General features: G+C 43.4%; 1 protein-coding gene across 9 annotated transcripts in view; it reads left to right on the top strand.

The window, feature by feature from the left end:
- The window catches only part of inpp4b (inositol polyphosphate-4-phosphatase type II B), a 177119-nt gene extending 160344 nt beyond the window's left edge, over positions 1-16775 (top strand). For 5 of the 9 annotated variants that reach the window (XM_077245907.1, XM_077245909.1, XM_077245915.1 and 2 more), the window contains 5 exons: positions 7907-8047; positions 8157-8254; positions 9552-9664; positions 10712-10866; positions 15697-15893. In XM_077245907.1, the coding sequence (XP_077102022.1) occupies positions 7907-8047; positions 8157-8254; positions 9552-9664; positions 10712-10866; positions 15697-15874 (685 nt within the window). In that variant the 3' untranslated portion in view covers positions 15875-15893. The other 4 variants (XM_077245910.1, XM_077245914.1, XM_077245913.1 and 1 more) reach the window with 2 other exon arrangements.
- Positions 16776-18037: the final 1262 nt, after the last annotated feature.

Below are 18037 nucleotides of genomic sequence, written 5' to 3'. Positions count from 1 at the left end.
CGATCGTTTGATGTCTCTGAGAGTGCTGTTGTCTACAACGAGCGAGTGTGTCGGTGTTCTTCAGGAAGACTCTCCCAGTGCTGGTGTTCTACAGCGCGAGTGCAGCGGTGATCGCGAGCTTTGAGCTCTCAACTGCTGTTTTAACAGCAACAAATTTCTAAATGTTTGTGTGTGTTGATGGCTGGTTAGAGGGCGGAAAAGTGAGTGCTTCACTGTTTCAGTTCTCTGTTCAGTGTTGCCGCGGTCATTTCCCTGTGTGCTCCGGCACTGGTGACGGTCCTATTTTCTGAAAGAGCAACACGGGTGCGTTTGCGTCTTTTTCAAGATGTCATTCCGCCCGTGCGTTTCTGGGTGCGGTCGTTCCCTGTCTCTCTCTGATGGTCACAACTGTTGTGTCACGTGTTTGGCTTACAGCACGCTGAGACAGCTTTTGTGGACAGCTCATGTTTTCACTGTGGGAACATGACTGTCGCAGTGTTGAGGGCGAGACTCGCCTTCGTTCGCGGAGAGCGAGTCCCCATTACCATGCCCCACCCTCGGGTGCTGTGTGGGATGGGTGACCGGAGGATAGTGTTGGATGTCCCGCCCGGTAACCATTCCCTGTGGGCTCCTCACTCCTCCCTTCCACTGCAACCACTGGAGCCTCCGGTGTTTTCTGCTGGTCCATCTGTAATGGGTGGGCCAGCGGTTTCACTCGGGGCTCCCCTGGAGGACAGGACGCCGATTGCAGCATCAGAGGGTGAGCTGACTTCTGGAGATGATGACTCGGCTGCATTGTCTCCCTCCGGGAGTTCAATGTTGCCCGAGCCGGATCCAGAATTATCAGCTATGCTGAAACGGGCCGCCGAGGCTGCCGGGCTCGAGTGGAACCTCCACCGTGTCCCGTTCAGTCTCGGTTGGAATCTGGAGTTTGGTATCTTGGGGCGGGCCGCGCTGGTTCTCAGCTCGCCGCCCCAGTGCCTTTCTTTCCCGAAATGCATGGAGAGCTTATCAGGTGGTGAACAGCATCTTTCTCTGCCAGAAACTGCCTGAATAGCTTTTCCCCCTCATTACCCTTGATGGAGGAACGGTGAAGGGTTGCGAGGTGTCCCTCCATTGGAGCGGTCTGTCGACACAGGTGCACCTGTGTCCGGCGGCCGCTGCCTTTTGGGGGGATCCTCGTCTCCCCCCTAAGGCCTGTGAGTTTCGTCCGTTCCGACGGGCAGAGCTTACAAAGCCTGTGGGCAAGCCCCTTCCTCTTGCGTGCCATGGCGTTGCTGCAGGCTAGGGCACCCATGGCATGCACGAGGGTAATCCAGACCGTGCGTTCATAGGTGAGCACCGCACTGCATCCGACCTCACCCTCCGGGGTACGGGTGTCGTAGCGTGCGTGATCGGTCTGGCGATGTCCACCTTGGTGGTCCAGTAGCGCCTTCGTTGGCTCAGCCTGGTTGGTATGGCGGATGCGGACAAGGTTCGGTTCCTGGTCTCCCCAATTTCCCAGGTTGGGCTGGTCGGCGACGCGGTGGAGAACTGCATCAAACAGTTCTCTGCCGCTCAAGCGCAGACGGAGGTCATCCGGCACATCCTGCCCCGGTGGCCAGCTGCTGCCTCCACCCGCCGCCGGTGGCAGCTCCTCCGCCTGCTCGTCGCCGTGGGCGTTCTCCGGCCGCCGCTCCTGCTGGCCCTCCGCAGCAGCCTCCACCCAGGCCTCAGCAGGGAGCCGGCCGCAGTAGAGACGCCCAGCCCGCTCCAGGCGCTGCCAAGCCAGGTGGCAAGCGACAGCGAAAGCATTCCGGAGCGGGCCGCCCAGGAATGGATGAGATGCTCTTGGAGTGGCACGATCACTCCCTCCCCCCGGGTGAGGGCCGGGTGGAGCCTTTGTTTGTGTGTGTGTCTGTTCCGCCGCTGGCTCCCTAAAAAAAAAAAAAAAAAAAGCGGAGCAAGCGGTACCCACACTTCAAAGAGAGAGCAATTTCATCTGTTCCTGGGTCCCAAGAGGGCCAGTCTGGCGGGTGTGACCCTGTATAGCCTTACACCCCTCAGCTCCCCCTTGGTCGCCAGCAGGCAGCTTGGTGCGTTCGAGGACCCGGTCATCCGCCTTCTCACGCGCCCCCTGCCGCTTGTGGAGACAGGTAAGTGTTGCACAGCACACTAACACCACTCTCTCTACTTTGCTGCCCCACCTCAGGCTCGGCTACCCCGCTCAAGTCAGTGATAGTCATCACATTAGGTGTTGAGCAGACGTGCTCCTGAAAATTCAGTGATATTCATCACACCGAGTGTTGAGCAGTGCTCCTGACTTGTGCGTGCTTATCTTATCCTGCTGGCGAAGGATTTGATATAGCCGCTCCTCCAGCCGGTACGAAGGCCAGTTGTAAACTCGTTCTTCGTGCTACTCGGTGGTGGGTCGTGACCATCTTGGCCCAAGATTGGTCTGCAGCTTTGACCTGAAAGACATGTGCTTCAGATCTCTACCTCCCGCACCGCAGGCCATCCTGTGTGTTGCGTCTAAGGGTGGAGTATCAGTACAGTGTCCTTCCCCTCGAGTGCTCCAGAGCCCGTTGGGTCTTCAGGTCAACTGGAAGAGAGTAATCTCGCCCACGGGCTGAGTATCTCTTTTCTAGTTTTGGAGAGGTACTCGGTCCAACATGTCTCTCCAATGAGAATGTGTTCAGCTGGTGTTGAAGTGAGAAAGGGTCCCACTGAAAGAACTTTCAGAGGCTCCTGGGGTATATGGTAGTCGCAGCTTTTGGCTCCCTCCATATGTGACCGCTTCAGCGCTAGCTTCACGATCGAGTCCCGAGGTGACCGTGGCAGAGCAGCTCACCCTGTGTGACTATAGTTCATCCCGGTCTGCTGCCAAACCCTCTTCAACAGAGCGGCCATGTACAAGGGGCGTGTTTTAACGGGGGCCTGGGCGACCCCCGACTACACGGGCATTCGTGCCTCGAGTTGTTAGACATTGCGACCGTTGCGCAAGCTTCCCTTGCATGTCACAAACTCACCCGTCACCTCCTCCTTGGAGTCAGACGCTTCTGAGGGCGCCTTATTCCACTCCTCCTGCTTACTCAATCGTGCCGCCATCGAGCCTCACGACAGTTATAGCCAGGGCAAGTGGAGACTCCATCCCCTGGGTCCGGCTGGGTCATGACCATTCCGGGGCCGCTCAGTTGCCCCCCCGGTTTTATTTTTCCGCCAGTGTTTGGGTAAACCGAGCGGACTACCCTTGGACAAACACTGGGACTCAGCGGCCCCAGGGGCCCGCAGAAATGCGTTTAACCCCAGTGAGCCTTCTAAAAGTGACTGCGACTCATGGTCGCCTTGCGCCTGCAAGTCAGTGAAATCATCACTCTTCATGTTGAGCAGATTTGCTCCTGAAACTCAGTGAAGTTCATCGCACTCTGGTGTTGAGCAGCAATGCTCCTGTAGCTCAGTGAGTCCATCACAGGTAGCTCAGTGAATTCATCACACGCAGTGCTGAGCAGAAATGCTCCTGGTGCTCAGTGAAGTTCCTCGCACTCAAGTGTTGAGCAGAAATGCTCCTGAAGCTCAGTGAGTTTATCACACTCAGGTGTTGAGCAGTAATGCTCCTGAAGCTCAGTGAACTTGTCACACTCAAGTGCTGAGCAGAAATGCTCCTGTCGCTCAGTGAGGTTCTTCGTACTCAAGTGTTGAGCAGAAATGCTCCTGAAGCTCGGTGAGTTTATCACACTCAGGTGTTGAGCAGGAATGCTCCTGAAGCTCAGTGAACTTGTCACACCCAAGTGCTGAGCAGAAAATGCTCCTGAAGCCCAGTGATCTTCACATGTTGTGTTGAGCAATGCTCCTGTCTTTTGCGCCCGTCACTTGCACCTACGTGCCATGTCAGGAGAGGAACAGGTCTTCATAGTTGCCCCTCATTGGCCCAACTAGACCTGGTTCCCTTCAACAGCCTTCCTGACTTCCCCTGGATTCGGGGAAGGGGCACGATGGCACACGCGTTCTTCCCCCGGAGATTCCGGGCGGTCTTACATCCGAACGCGGAGGTTCAGGTGGCTATCACAAGAACATGTGTTAGTTACCATCACTTCTGCGAGCACCCCCTAGAATTGGGTAGCGTGCTTACGCCTTTAGAAGTGGAACCTAGTCGTTGAGTGCGTCTTCTCCCCTGAGGAGATCCTGAAAGCTTTCGATCACTTCAGTGCTCTCTTTCCTGCAAAATGGGTTGCAGTAGGCTGTTTTCCTAAATCACCCTCAAAATGATGTTGCCTCGGTGTTTAAACGACGCTCATCGTGTTGCAGAAGTATGCAGAAGCACGTTCTGATCGTCAGGTTCCTGAGGAGCAAGGTCTTGTAAATCCTTGTGTCCCTCTTTATCCTCTTGGGCCTTGTCCCTGGTGCGACTGCACTGCAGAGACCGCCCCTGAGCCACTGCAGGTAGTGAGTTAAAAATTCTGTTATATCAGTTCTCCTGCTCGCGTGGTCTCTACTAGAGGGTAGGGACTTGCTCGCTTTCGGTCAACGTATTGTGCCTGGAGTCTGTGCCGGCTAACTCTCACAAGCTGAGATCCCGGCTCGGATTGTGCCCAAGGTTCCTACCTCTCCCGTAATAGGAGCAGGTGGCGAGCCTGCAAGCGCTGCCCTGGAGGAGGCAGATCCAGCCCTGGCTTCTCTGTCCGATTCGCTTGGACGTGTACAGAATGCAAGTCATAGACCTCAGACCAGCTCTTCAAATATCTGTGGAATTCAGCAGAGAGGGAAGGCTGTTTCCATGCAAAGTTGCACTTAGTGCTTGCCTTCATTTCGGCAAAGATCCGAGATGCAACATGTCCACTTAGGTGTTCAGCTCCTCTATGATGAGTGTAAAGTGCTCCGCCTGGGCGTTGACGATATACTTTGCTAAACAGATTCTAGAGTTGGGAGCTGGACGACACCTAGTTGAACCGCTGTTTCCCGTGGGCTCCCTTCTCATGAAGCCAGTTTCACCGTGAGCCCGGTTCAAGTGTCGGCTTGCTGCGCCATTCCCCTCCTATGGACTGGATACGTGCGCCTTTCTACTCCAGTTGAGTTCCCTTAAAATTGAACCCTGTTGAGTTCCTCCACACCCCTCCGACGTCGGACGTGCGGAACGTCTGGTGTTAGGCCTACCACTCGTAAGCAGTGTGGAACCTGTGTTAGGCTGGGTCCATATGTTGCGGTCCCTTCGGTGACCCCATATGTGTATTCTTCCACGATACGGCTCCCTGCGGTGAGCCCGTGTCTTCCCTCGGCAGAGTCTCTCTGCCGTCACTGTCCGGTGTGTCTCCCCCCGTCTTAGGCTGGAGCCACCCCAGTGACATTCCATATGTTAGACTGCCCGGTTTCCGCCCAGTTCATATGTGTATTCTCCACATTTCCTCCCTCGGGTTGGATGTGGCTTCCGCAGCGTCCCTTCCTTCCAACGTACGGGGAACGCTTTCCCAGTGGTCCTGTAGGAACAGCAGTGACTTCCCTGGCCTAAGCCCTGTCCTTCCCCGCCTTAAGTTTGCGGGGGCATCAGGAGGCTTTGGTTTAGGCACTGGAAGGTGGCAGCGTTAGTGGCGTGTTCAATGGTTGATCCCATTTCAGTCGCGTCGACTACGTCCGACGTTATCGACTGAAAGGGAACGTCCTGGTTGCGTATGCAACCCACCGTTCCCTGAAGGAGGGAACGGAGGACGTAGTCCCCTTGCCACTACCGCTGGACCACCGCTGACCCCGGGTTACTCTCGGCTCCTCAGCGAAAAGCAACTAGTGCGTGCATCCACTTCCGTATTTATACCCGCGCCGCGGGGGCGGAGTGTGTGATGCGAATCACGCACGCCAATTACATTTGGTTCGTTCAATAGTACTCGAAGATGATAGGCTCCCTAGCGTGATCCCATTTCAGTCGCGTCGACTACGTCCTCCGTTCCCTCCTTCAGGGAACGGTGGGTTGCATACGCAACCAGGACGTTCTTTTAAATTGTAATAATATTTCACAATTTTATTATTTTACTATATTTTTGTAAATGCAGCCTTAGTGAGCAGAAGTTATTTTCAAAAACTTTAAAACATCTTACCAACCCCAACATTTTGAACGGAACACTCTTAAAAATATATGTTCTATTATTGATATCTGTGGTTCCATAAAGAACCTTTAACATCAATGGAATCTTTCCATTCCACAAAAGGTTCTTTATAGTGTGTAGTGGCTTCTTTCGCCTATGTCAAAAATCACTCTCGAGTCTTGGGGTTTTGATGCCAGCAGATAGACTTTGTTACAAAGAAATAAAGCAGAGTTGGTCTGCTGAACAACAACTGGAGCAGCTATCGCTCATTCTTCTAATACAGTTTTCCAAGAGCTCTTTGGAATAGCTTCCAAAACACATTCCATTCTTGTTGCAGACCTCTACACAGGACTGGACTGGCCATCTGCACTGGGATCTTTGTGCAGGTGTAATGCATTGGACAAAAAAAAGTCAGCGTAGGTTTTTTTTTGTTTTTTTTTTAACAGACTGGCCCATGAAACACGTAGATCAGCGGCCCATTGGTTCTTTTCTTGATAGGCACTGGGCTGGTCCAATCACATCTTTAAACTCCTCCCCCTTTGGGCTCTGAGCGGGCGTGCAGTGTCAGTGTGTATCTGTCAAAATAAATAGTCAGAGATGGAGAAGAAACACAAGGAATGTGCAGAGAAATAGCGTGAAAAAAAGAAACGGGCCCTTCAAGTGTCTGATGAGGATATTGAGGAGGATCAGGAGAGAATGAGTGAGTGTAGAGAACTGTGGTAAGCAGAACTAGGCAACTTTCAGAACACTGAGGCGATGAGTGTAGGAACCCATTACCCAGTTACGCATTATTTACACATCTGCATAGTTGACGATTACGCATTTTACTAGAATTGAAATGAGACGCGTTTGTAAACCATGTTTTCCGCCAAGATAAAAGATCATGTGTTTATCTCTTTCAAGCATAGAAATTACTACAAAACTAATTATGAAAGTTGCTTTTATGTTTCAGTGCATTTGTTTTACAATATATGACTATTACTGTCATGGAATTAATATTATAACTATTATTATGTAGTAGAGTAATACAGAGAGAGACTCTATATCACAGCTAAAAGAGTTTTGAGGTTTTCTTTGTTCAATTTGCACACTGATTATGGGTTGGAGCTCTTAATTTTTAACTCTCAAAGTGCACCAGATTGATGAATTTAACATTAAAAAGCACACAATTTTTCTTACCCGAACCCCCCTAAAGGGACAGAGGTGGACCCACCACAGATTTACCAAAAATCCTGTGTCAAACACTGGTATTGCTATGCCAATGCAGCTTATAGCTTGTTTTATGATTCATCATTGTGGAGTAGTTCGATTGTATTTTACAATCAGTAGTTATTTCATCTATTAACTCTTACTCATTCCTTCTCACTCATTAGGCTACATGGCATTAGTGGTTTTAATAGGAGTTAGTATACATATTCAGGGGCGTGAAAAGATCGGTTGTGTTTATGATTATATGTAGTGGGCCAGATTTTTAGTCCCAGTCCAGCCCTGCCTCTACACATACACAGACATGATTAGCCTATACCAGAATAGAACGGCTATATTCACATAGATTATACTTGATTCTTTTACATTCAGCTTCATAAAAATCTGCATGTGGGGGGGAAAAGGTTCTTTAAATGAAGTAGTTCTTTTAAGAACTGTTCACTGAAAGGTTCTTTGTGGAACCAAAAATGGTTCTTCTATGGAATCGTTGCGAAACCCCCCTTTTGTAACCTTTATTTTTCAGAGTCCAGATTCCATAAATTGAGTTTCAAAGGTGGAATAAAGACTGTAAAAGAAGCTGTGGGAACCTGTAAGTTAAGCCGCTGCATACTTGTTTTGACAGAGTTTGGAAATGTGAGCCGTTTTTTTGTTGTTGTTATTTTTCATCCCAGAGACCGTTACACTGTCGAGGTGCCTCTCCCACATCATGCCTTCCAAACGCTCCCGGACGAGCTGCGCGAGGGCAAGCCGCTACGCGTGCTGCCCGTTCTCTTCAACGTGGGCATAAATGAGCAACAAACCATCGCTGAGAGGTACAAGCACTGACTGATGAACATGAAACATGAGTGCACAGCCAAGCACACAAGCATGTCTGAGCCGATGCGTGATTGTTGTGCTCTTCTTTGTGTCTCTTCCTCTCAGGTTTGGTGACATATCTTTACAGGAGAGAATAAACCAGAAGAACTTCGAGATTCTAGAAGGTTACTATAAATCCTTAACAAACACAGTGCCATCTGAATGTAAGTTCAACAGTCAAAGAAACTGAGCTTTGTGTTTTATATTACATTCAGTCAATTAGCAGACACTTTAATCAAAAGCCACTTGCAAATGAGGAACATCAGAGACTATTTATTTAGAATTTAGCTTGAAACTGTAAATATTGTTGATATTGATATTAAAAATGCAAACATTCTGTAACACACTATTTTACTGTGTCCCTGTTACGCATCTGACATTATAATAACAGTAAATGATGCATAATTACAATTTTGCAATTAACCCTAAACCAAAACCTAACCCTAATAATATAGTAAGGACATGTTGTTAATTAATATTACTCAGTACTTATTTCTATAATTACAGTGAAACAATGACATCTAAGAATAAAGTGTGACGCAACATTTTCGTTAATTTCTCAACATTCTTATTAATCATTTCAGTAACACTTTACAATCAGGTTACTACATAAGTTTACTTGAACTATCACTGAAAAATACTTCTAAAGCATTTATTAATCTCAGCTGATGTTCAACATTTACTGATACATTATTAAAATCAAAAGTTGCATTTGTTAATATTTAATGGATCCAAGCTAACAAGAACTAACAATAAACAGTTGTATTTTTATTAACTAACATTAACAAAGATTAGTAAAAACTATAACAAATGTTTAGCTAATGCATTAACTAACATTAAGTAATGGAACCCTATTGTAAAATCTTACAATAATTTAGGCGTTGAACTGGGATTCATTTTTGCATAAAGTCCAATAAACAGAATTAAACAATGTAATTTTATTATAATGGGATTATGGGCTGATAAAGAGATTTAAATCAGGAAGGAATATTTTTGTCTCGTCATATTTTTGTCTAAAGTCTGTTTATCAACTTGTGTTTAGTTAATACTTGAAAATGAAGTAATACGAATGAGGTCTAGAATGAAAATGAGGCTCAAAAAATACCCTACAATCACCTGAATTATTATTTTTTTCCCACGTTCAGTGTTTGTGCAGATCACAGCGTCTCATGTTTTAAGGATTTGAATGCAGGAATTTATTGTTCTCGGTTATGTCAATCACGTCTATGAAGCGTGACGGCTTGGGAAGATGAATGCTCCCAGCAGACGGATGCCAAACTGCATCGCAGCGTGTCACATCTTGTCTTCCTTCCATCTCTCTGTTTAGCAAAAAATAACATGTCCCCAGACTTTTCAATCTCATCTTTAGTGCTTGTCGATACAGGGACAAACAAGCCCTCTTTAAGCTCGTTGATGCGTGACATCTCAAGTGTCTTCTCTCTTTGTCTCTTCTTTCCAAAGGCCTGCCGTGCTTTCAGACGCAGACGGACATTAAGGAACTGCTCGACACACTCGGACAGAATGTAGTAACCAAGAAGAGAAAGAATGTGGAGATCCTGTGGCTTGCAGGAATGGTGAGGCTGAATTCGAGGTCATGGAGTGTGTGCAGGAAGTGTGCACTAATGTGCTCCATCAGCTCACATTTGCAAAAACAAATATCCTTCTAATTTGTACCAAAATGGACTTTTGAGTGGTAATTGCTACCATTTTGCATTTTTTATTTTGCTTGTTAGTTTGGTCTAATATTTTAAAGGGGTTTGTTAAAGGTATAGTTCACCCAAAAATGAAACTTACCCCATGATTTTCTCGCCCTCAAGCCATCTTAGATGTATATGACTATCTTCTTTCAGACAAACACAATCATAGTTAAATAAAAAATATCCTGGCTCTTCCAAGCTTTATAATGGCTTTATAATGAGTGAACGGGGGGCGAGATTTTAAAGCCCCCCAAAAAATGCATCCATCCATCATAAAAGATGTTGAATTAGAAGTCTAAAACAAGAAATTTTAAAGAGAAATATCTGAGGATTTCGATATAAGAGAAGAGGAGCTTGAGTTTGTTGCACAGCCCTGTTTGTTTAAGCCACGAGGCGTCCGAGCTTACGATACTCCTACATCTCACGTCATATATCGCGTCAGGGGTTAAATTTTCGCACCTTAAAAATAAATACGAGCTCTCGTTGGCAATCACGTTTACACACTGCCTTTTTTTTGTTTACACAAAAAAATTGTGATCGGGTTCGATTTGCTGCGTTTTTCGCATCTGTAGCAAGCATTTTGAGTGGTGTTTTGACAATTCAGAGCGATAAAGCCAGGATATTTTTTAAATACATCTCTGATTGTGTTTGCCTGAAACAAGAATGTCATATACACCTGGGATGGCTTGAGGGGGCGAGTAAATCATGTGGTAATTTTCCCTTTTGGATGAACTATTCCTATAATACACATCAGTCCAAAGTAAGGGTGTAACAGACTGTAATTGTGATCCGCAGATTAGTTGCAAAGTTTAACCAGCGTAGAGTGAAATTTTATCAAGATTATCACCATCAATTCATCAACGCCATACTTCATCCCGAGGCAGCAAAATTAAAAACAATCCCATCTGTCACGTCTCTCCTCAGATCTGTCGACGGATGAATGGTATCCGCTTCACCAGCTGTAAAAGTGCCAAAGACAGGACGTCTATGTCAGTGACGCTGGAGCAGTGCTCTCTGCTGCGGGACGAGCACCAGCTCAATAAAGATTACTTTGTGCGAGCTCTGGACTGCATGCGCAGGTAAGCTTCATCAGTTTACACCAGTCCTGCTCATGCATGCATGCGTTCACATTACACTGACCTTTAACCTCTCACTTGACCTTTAATATCTCTTTCTGATTATAAAGTTTGTCTTGAGTGTTTTAATGTAGCAAAGATTAAATGTACTATTTGTAGCGAGTAGCATTATTATTACTCACTATATCTGCATTACGCAATGGCATGGAATCACACAGATAGAAAAAGTGAGGTAGACAGAAAGTAGTATTAATAATATAATATATGCATTTAGATTTTTTCCTTTCATATCTAGCCAAAAATAATTGCTCTATTCTATGGAAGCTTGTTTCCGTCAGGGAATAAAAAAAGGTGTCAGACTTTTTTTTCATGCTTTTCTCTACGGAGACCCTAAAGGACATTTTGATGTAAAAAATATTAGATGGGAGGGGGGAAATTATGTCAGCGCTTTTGCGTTCCCATAAGAAACTTTCCATTCGCTCACAAAATGTTTGAGTTCTTCACGGGTGAATGCAAAGTTTCTTGGTGGAGGCAAAAATAGGGGGGACAATGCTGTCAGTCTGGATTAATGGATATGAAATGTGCCTGAAAGGCACATGATTTTAACAGCATTGTCCAAGAGGTCGGTATTCCATAACAGAAACAGGAGCAACTCTTCACTGATTTATTAATTTATTCATTAAACGAGGTTAAAATAAGAATGTCTTGGATGTTTGCCAAAAACAAAGATGCAGCAAAAGTCGCTCATGACCAATAAAATACGTCCTAAGTTGTTTATGAAACAGGGCCCTCATCTCTAGCAGTATTGTGTGTGTGTGTGTGTGTGTGTGTGTGTGTGTGTGTGTGTGTGTGTGTGTGTGTGTGTGTGTGTGTGTGTGTGTGTGTGTGTGTGTGTGTCTGTCTGTGTGTAGGAATAACACACAATATATCCTGAATGTTCCCAAACAAAGGCTCTTTCATCAAGCTTTCTGTGTAGGACTGTGCCACCTACCAAAATACTTTCATTTGGCAGCATTTCTTGTTTAGGTTAATCATTAAATAGCTTTCTTGAGAACACAATTTTTAGATTCCCAATATTTATTTACATTTCTGGCAGATGAAACCTCATTTGTTTGTTTTACTTTCAAATAGGTCCGTCAAAATATGATTCATTTGCTCAGCTCATAATGTGCTTATCGGCCTGGTTTACTTAAGATAGGTCGTGACAGCTCAGGAAACACACGTTCTTCCAATGTAAACAAACTTCCTTAAACTGCATTTGTTCTCAAGAGACCCTATAAAATATCTAGATAAACTATTAGCTCGGCTGCCAAAACTTTCTGTTGTTATCATGCTCGTTGCATGTAAAAATATTTTTATGGAGCCCCTTACGAAAAACAAGAATACTTCAGTCATGTTCAAGTGTATTTTTAAGTATACTTTATGTAGTAAGTTTACTAATATCAATGTGTACTTGTAGTAAACTTGTAAGTGTACATTACAACATTTTAAACAAAAAAGTTGAGAAAATCCCATTTTTGTTAAAGACTAGGCCTTGATCAGATTCAGAACGATGATCAAAACACAGATGGAGTAGATCGAGTCCAACACCCCCAAAGCTTCACAGTCCTTTTCTCTTCATGGGTTCGACATTTCATTTGGTAACATTAAGCAGTTTTACACTTGCGTGAGCAATCTTCTCACTTGTTCAGCTTCTTCTTCTCCTGTGTTTTGATCCAGAGATTCTGTACTAGAAGATGTGTCATAGCGCCCCCTACTGTATAACAGTGAAAACATGGATAGCTGGAAAATTCAGTCAGTGGTGGGGAAAGAGTAAAGTAGAATTAAAGTAAATTCCTATGTACACCACCAGTGGACTAGCCTACACACAAATTCAGATACGCAGAATTAGAAACATATCCGTTTTATATCAATATTCTAATCAATATTTTCAAACAATGTAAGTTTCATAAGACTGTATATGAAAAACTATGTAAAAAAAAGTTTATTTAATAGGCTGCTCGAACACAACTACAAACCAAGTATACTTTGAATACTTAATTGTACTTTTAAGTATATCTCGATCAAAAGATTGAGTGCAAGTACAGGCCAAATATACTTGGACTTTTCTCTCAGAATAAGTCAAGTACACTTAAAGGGATAGTTCACACAAAAATTAAAATTCTGTCTGTAATTACTCACCCTCATGTTGTTCCAACCCCGTAAGACCTTCGTTCATCTTCGGAACACGAATTATGATATTTTTAATGAAATCTGAGAGCTGTCTCACTCCTTCATAGGCTGCTAGGTAATTTCATCTGCCTGCCCAGAAAAGTTATTAAAGACATCGTTAAAATAGTCCAAGTGACTACAGTGGCTCAACCTCAAGTTTATCAAGCGACGAGAATACTTTCTGTGCGCAAAAAACCCCAAAATAACGACTTTATTCAACATCTCTCCTCTTCCATGTCATTCTCCTAAGCTGTTGATGTAGTGTAACAGCGCAGCGCTTCTGGGTTGTACGTCAGATCGTAGGCTCAGTATTGGCCGACGCTGGTCATGTGTGTGATGCTGGCCAATAGTGAGCCTACGATCAATTACCTAGAAGCCTATGTAGGAGTGATCCAGCTCTCAGATTTCATCAAAAATATCTTAATTCGTGTTCTGAAGATGAACGAAGGTCTTACGGGGTTGGAACAACATGAGGGTGAGTAAATACTGACAGAATTTACATTTTTGGGTGAACTATCCCTTTAAGTGTAATTTTAAGTGTATTTCTGAGAAGTATATAAAATGTAGACTGAAAGTATACTTTCTTATTTTTAGTTTAAAAGAAGTATACTAATAGAATACTTGAATAAGCTTCTTTTTCGTGAGGGACCTCATTGCTATTGGTTTGATTTGAGAAATCAGGAGTACTTTTATTCATTTTTTAATATTTGAATATGCTATAATGATAATAATGATAATATAAAATGCTATAAATAATATTTGAAATGCTATAATGAGGCATGAACTTTTCAGAGAAAATAAGCGCAATGATTTGCAAGTTTACTTCCGTAAACCGTAAGATCCTGCTTAAGATGCTTATGGTGTATGTGATATGGAGCGTGAAGTGTCTGCGCTGATTGGCGATTCTCTTATTGGTTGTGTTGGATGTCGATGCCCTGAAGGCTTCGGGTTTGCTTGTTTTGCAATGGAAGATGAGAAGTCTGTTGATTTAACGTAGCAGAACCGGTCTGCAGAAATTGTTTTAAGCTAAAGAAGAAAGTTGAGCTGGCACACATTTTGACAAATTTGGATTGATGTCAACCTGTGTGATATTCACTCATCTGAATAGATTTACTGTGGTATTTCAATGAGAGATTGTGTAAATCTGGCATAAAACAAAACTCTTTCATTCCTTTTCAAAAGAATATCAGCAGATGAACAATGTTTGTTGCTCTTGGAGTACTGAATCAGATGCAGGTCACCTCGATTGAACTTTGCGTACATCTATAAATACAGCTCTGGATTTTTTTTTTTATTCACATGAAACTTAACTCAATATGAACACAGCTTACTATGATTGACAGCACGATATTGTGCAAATAATGTGTTAAACACCTGTCAACATAAGTTAAGCAATTGTGCTTTGGGGTTGAAAAAAAAAAGGAATCAGTTATTGATAGTGAGCATTTAAAACCTATTAACTTGTGCCTTCCTTTGCAACTTATGACTTGTAAGGGAATGTTTGGGAAACCTGTTTTAAAATGGTGATTCGTTTTGCGTTTTAGCAAGTCAGCAACAATCCGCCTGATGCTGATAATTTATGAGTTTGATTTTGTGAATCAGACTAAAGTTGTTGCACTGTGTTTGTCTGTATGCACAACACAATAGAAAGACTGCATAATTCTGCTTATTATATTTGTATCATTTTGCAGCTCCCAATTTGTCTCTCACATCAAATTCAATTCAGACTGCAAACAAGTCAGTTGAAGATGTTTATTTGATTGATGTTTCTATCTGCATCTGTAAAAAAATAGTTTAGTAATTTCATTAAGTTTTAATTTTATAGGTGCCCCTATTATGCTGGGCATATGTGACGAATCAGAGTAGAGTAGACCAATCACAACAGACTGGGTCATCTGACCAATCAGAGCAGAGTAGACCAATCACAACAGACTGAGCCATCTGACCAATCAGATCAGAGTAGACCAATCACAACAGACTGAGGCATCTGACCAATCAGAGCAGAGTAGACCAATCACAACAGACTGAGCCATCTGACCAATCAGAGCAGAGTAGACCAATCACAACAGACTGGGTCATCTGACCAATCAGAGCAGAGTAGACCAATCACAACAGACTGGGTCATCTGACCAATCAGAGCAGAGTAGACCAATCACAAGAGACTGGGTCATCTGACCAATCAGAGCAGAGTAGACCAATCACAACAGACTGGGTCATCTGACCAATCAGAGCAGAGTAGACCAATCACAACAGACTGGGTCATCTGACCAATCAGAGCAGAGTAGACCAATCACAAGAGACTGGGTCATCTGACCAATCAGAGCAGAGTAGACCAATCACAACAGACTGGGTCATCTGACCAATCAGAGCAGAGTAGACCAATCACAACAGACTGGGTCATCTGACCAATCAGAGCAGAGTTTACCATTATTTTGTCATCATTTTAAAATCGGTGTGTATTGGCATTTTGTTGAATGTGTGTGTTTGTGTGTCTATGTCAGACTAACCCATTTCACCTTTTCTTGAATTTGTTTGTGCGTGTGTGTCCAAACCGACGCATTGAACTAACTCTTGTTGGATGTTTGCTTGTTTCTCTCTGTCGTTTCGTCTGGGAACGCTCAGCGGTCTCTTGGCCCAGGGAGAGGTTGCCCAATGGGACGACCCTGAAGCGGGATCCATAGCTATTAACAAGCCGGCGTCCCGCCACTTCTATCCCATCGCCCTTCTGCTCGTCAGCTCGCACCTGCTGGTGGTGTGGCTCATTTTAAGTCTTGTTTTTCTGCTTGCAAAATACCAATAAACTGCTGATTACGCTACAACCCAGCTGCGTCTAACTTCTTACTTGCTTCCTTGAGTGGTTCTCTCTGTCTTCACCAATAACCCTGTGTTTCGTACAGGACTGGCTACTGTATGTTTACGGGTATTTAATGTTTTATCACTAGTACTAGCAACTAACTAAAGTACTTTCACTTTGAGCGCTCAAACTGAGGTTTTTGGTAATATTTATTTGTTTGAACCCTATTTGTTATTTTCTTGGTGAAGCATGAAATCTCTCATACAGGTTTGGAAAGGCGTGAGGGCAAGTGCAGTAAATAATGCCTGAATTTTCATTTTGAGTGAACCATTCCTTTAAAATAAAACCAAAACCAAGATGTTTTTTGCTGATCTTAAATGCGAAGCATTTTAGCAGATGCATGTTTTCCCATCAGAAGGAAGTGAGGATGTTTTTGTTTTAAATGCACCATGAACGTCACAGATCTTTTGCATTTCGCTTTCATAATTGAAGTGTCATTAGTAGAATTTAATGTTTCCTCATTCTTTGCATATTAACTGGCAGGTAGAAACACTTGAGGCCTTTGCACTGTTGTTTTGGATAGTTTATGATTTCATCGTCCTCATCATCATCCCTTTTCCTTTTTCTTTCTTTCTTTTTTTCTTCATCTTCCCCTCATCAGAGAAGGCTGCCGGATTGAGAATGTGCAAAAGAATATAAAGTGCAGAAAATATGCTTTCAACATGCTCCAGCTGATGGCCTTTCCCAAATACTACCGGCCTCCTGAAGGGACGTATGGGAAGGTGGACTCATGAAACACCACTATTATTATTACCTATAGACACAGTGAGGTTCAAAAGTCCACATTGAAAATCTTGGATTTAACATTTAGTTCAAAAAATAAATAAAACAAGTGTCAAATAAAAAACCATATGGAATTAATAAATAAATAAAAAGGATTTAAGAATTTATTTATAAATAATGCTTTAATGACGGAAGCACTAGAAATACTTCATTGCCCGGTTTCACAGACGAGGTTTAAACATAAAGTTTCAGACTAAAATGCATGTTTGAGCTGGTTCAACTAAAAGAATATTGCACTGATATTTCTTAAAAATGTCTGTGTCATTGTTTTGTCTCAAGATGAACACCAGTAATGTTTTTAAGACATGTTTATAAAAGCTACAGAAATGTCTTAATTGACCTAAGGCCAAACCAGTTTCAGACTTTTGAGCCCTGCTGTGTGTGTGTGAGTGTGTGTGTGTGTGTGTGTGTGTGTGTGTGTGCGTGCGTGCGTGCGTGCGTGGTGCGTATATATATATTTATATATATTTATATATATATATATATATACACCCACACACACAGTATGTGTGCACATGAAACATTACATCCAATGAGGAGCAGAAAAGTTGCTTCTTTTTTACGTTTTTAAATGTTTTATGTTATAAATATGCAGAATATATTCAAACAGAATCTTTTTTTTATGGTTTCAAGAAACAATGCGGTGCATTATTTAAAAATAATTTAAAAATACTAAATGTAAACTATATTAAATATACTGGGTTTTTTTACATGCCAAATGTGTACACGTGTTTTCTATTAAAGGTGAAAAGAAAACGATCGTTCTGAATATGTAGCTTTGAATGCCAAGTAGCTGTTTGCACCCGTCACAGTCATCACACATGTGTGTATAGATGTGTCTCAACACCACAAATCTTTTGTTGTTACTGTTTTCTTTTTGTATTGAGGCATTTCTGAAAGTGTGTACTGTATGTTTTTATAATTGTGATGGTATATAAAGCCATTTCACTGTCATATACGCTTTTTATTTATTTATTATGATTCTTGGACATCATTTTGCACGTAATGCACTTATGCATTTATTTGCAAATTTGTGGTATTTCTAGATGCTTATCGCGGTACAGGTGGAACCTATTCATAATGACTGATCCTTCGCCAAACAAAATGTTTTGTAAGAAATGTGATGTGCCTTGTACGGTTGAGTTGGCCTGATTATTCTTGCCTGATCACATTCATGTTTGTCATCGGTCAGAACAGAACGTCTCTGGAACGAGTGACTTGCATGTTTCAGAAACAAACAAACGAGGCCACGAGCGAACAACAAAGCAAGCACTTGACATTTCATTCGCTGAATTTGTGCTGATCAGTTCACGCGGTAGATTCGCT

This window comes from Siphateles boraxobius, unplaced genomic scaffold (assembly GCF_051911475.1).
Source record: "Siphateles boraxobius isolate OS27281-9 unplaced genomic scaffold, OSU_SipBor_1 29, whole genome shotgun sequence".
Taxonomy (NCBI): domain Eukaryota; kingdom Metazoa; phylum Chordata; class Actinopteri; order Cypriniformes; family Leuciscidae; genus Siphateles; species Siphateles boraxobius.
Note: the sequence above shows the minus strand (reverse complement) of the source record. Positions and strands in the feature narration are given on the sequence as shown.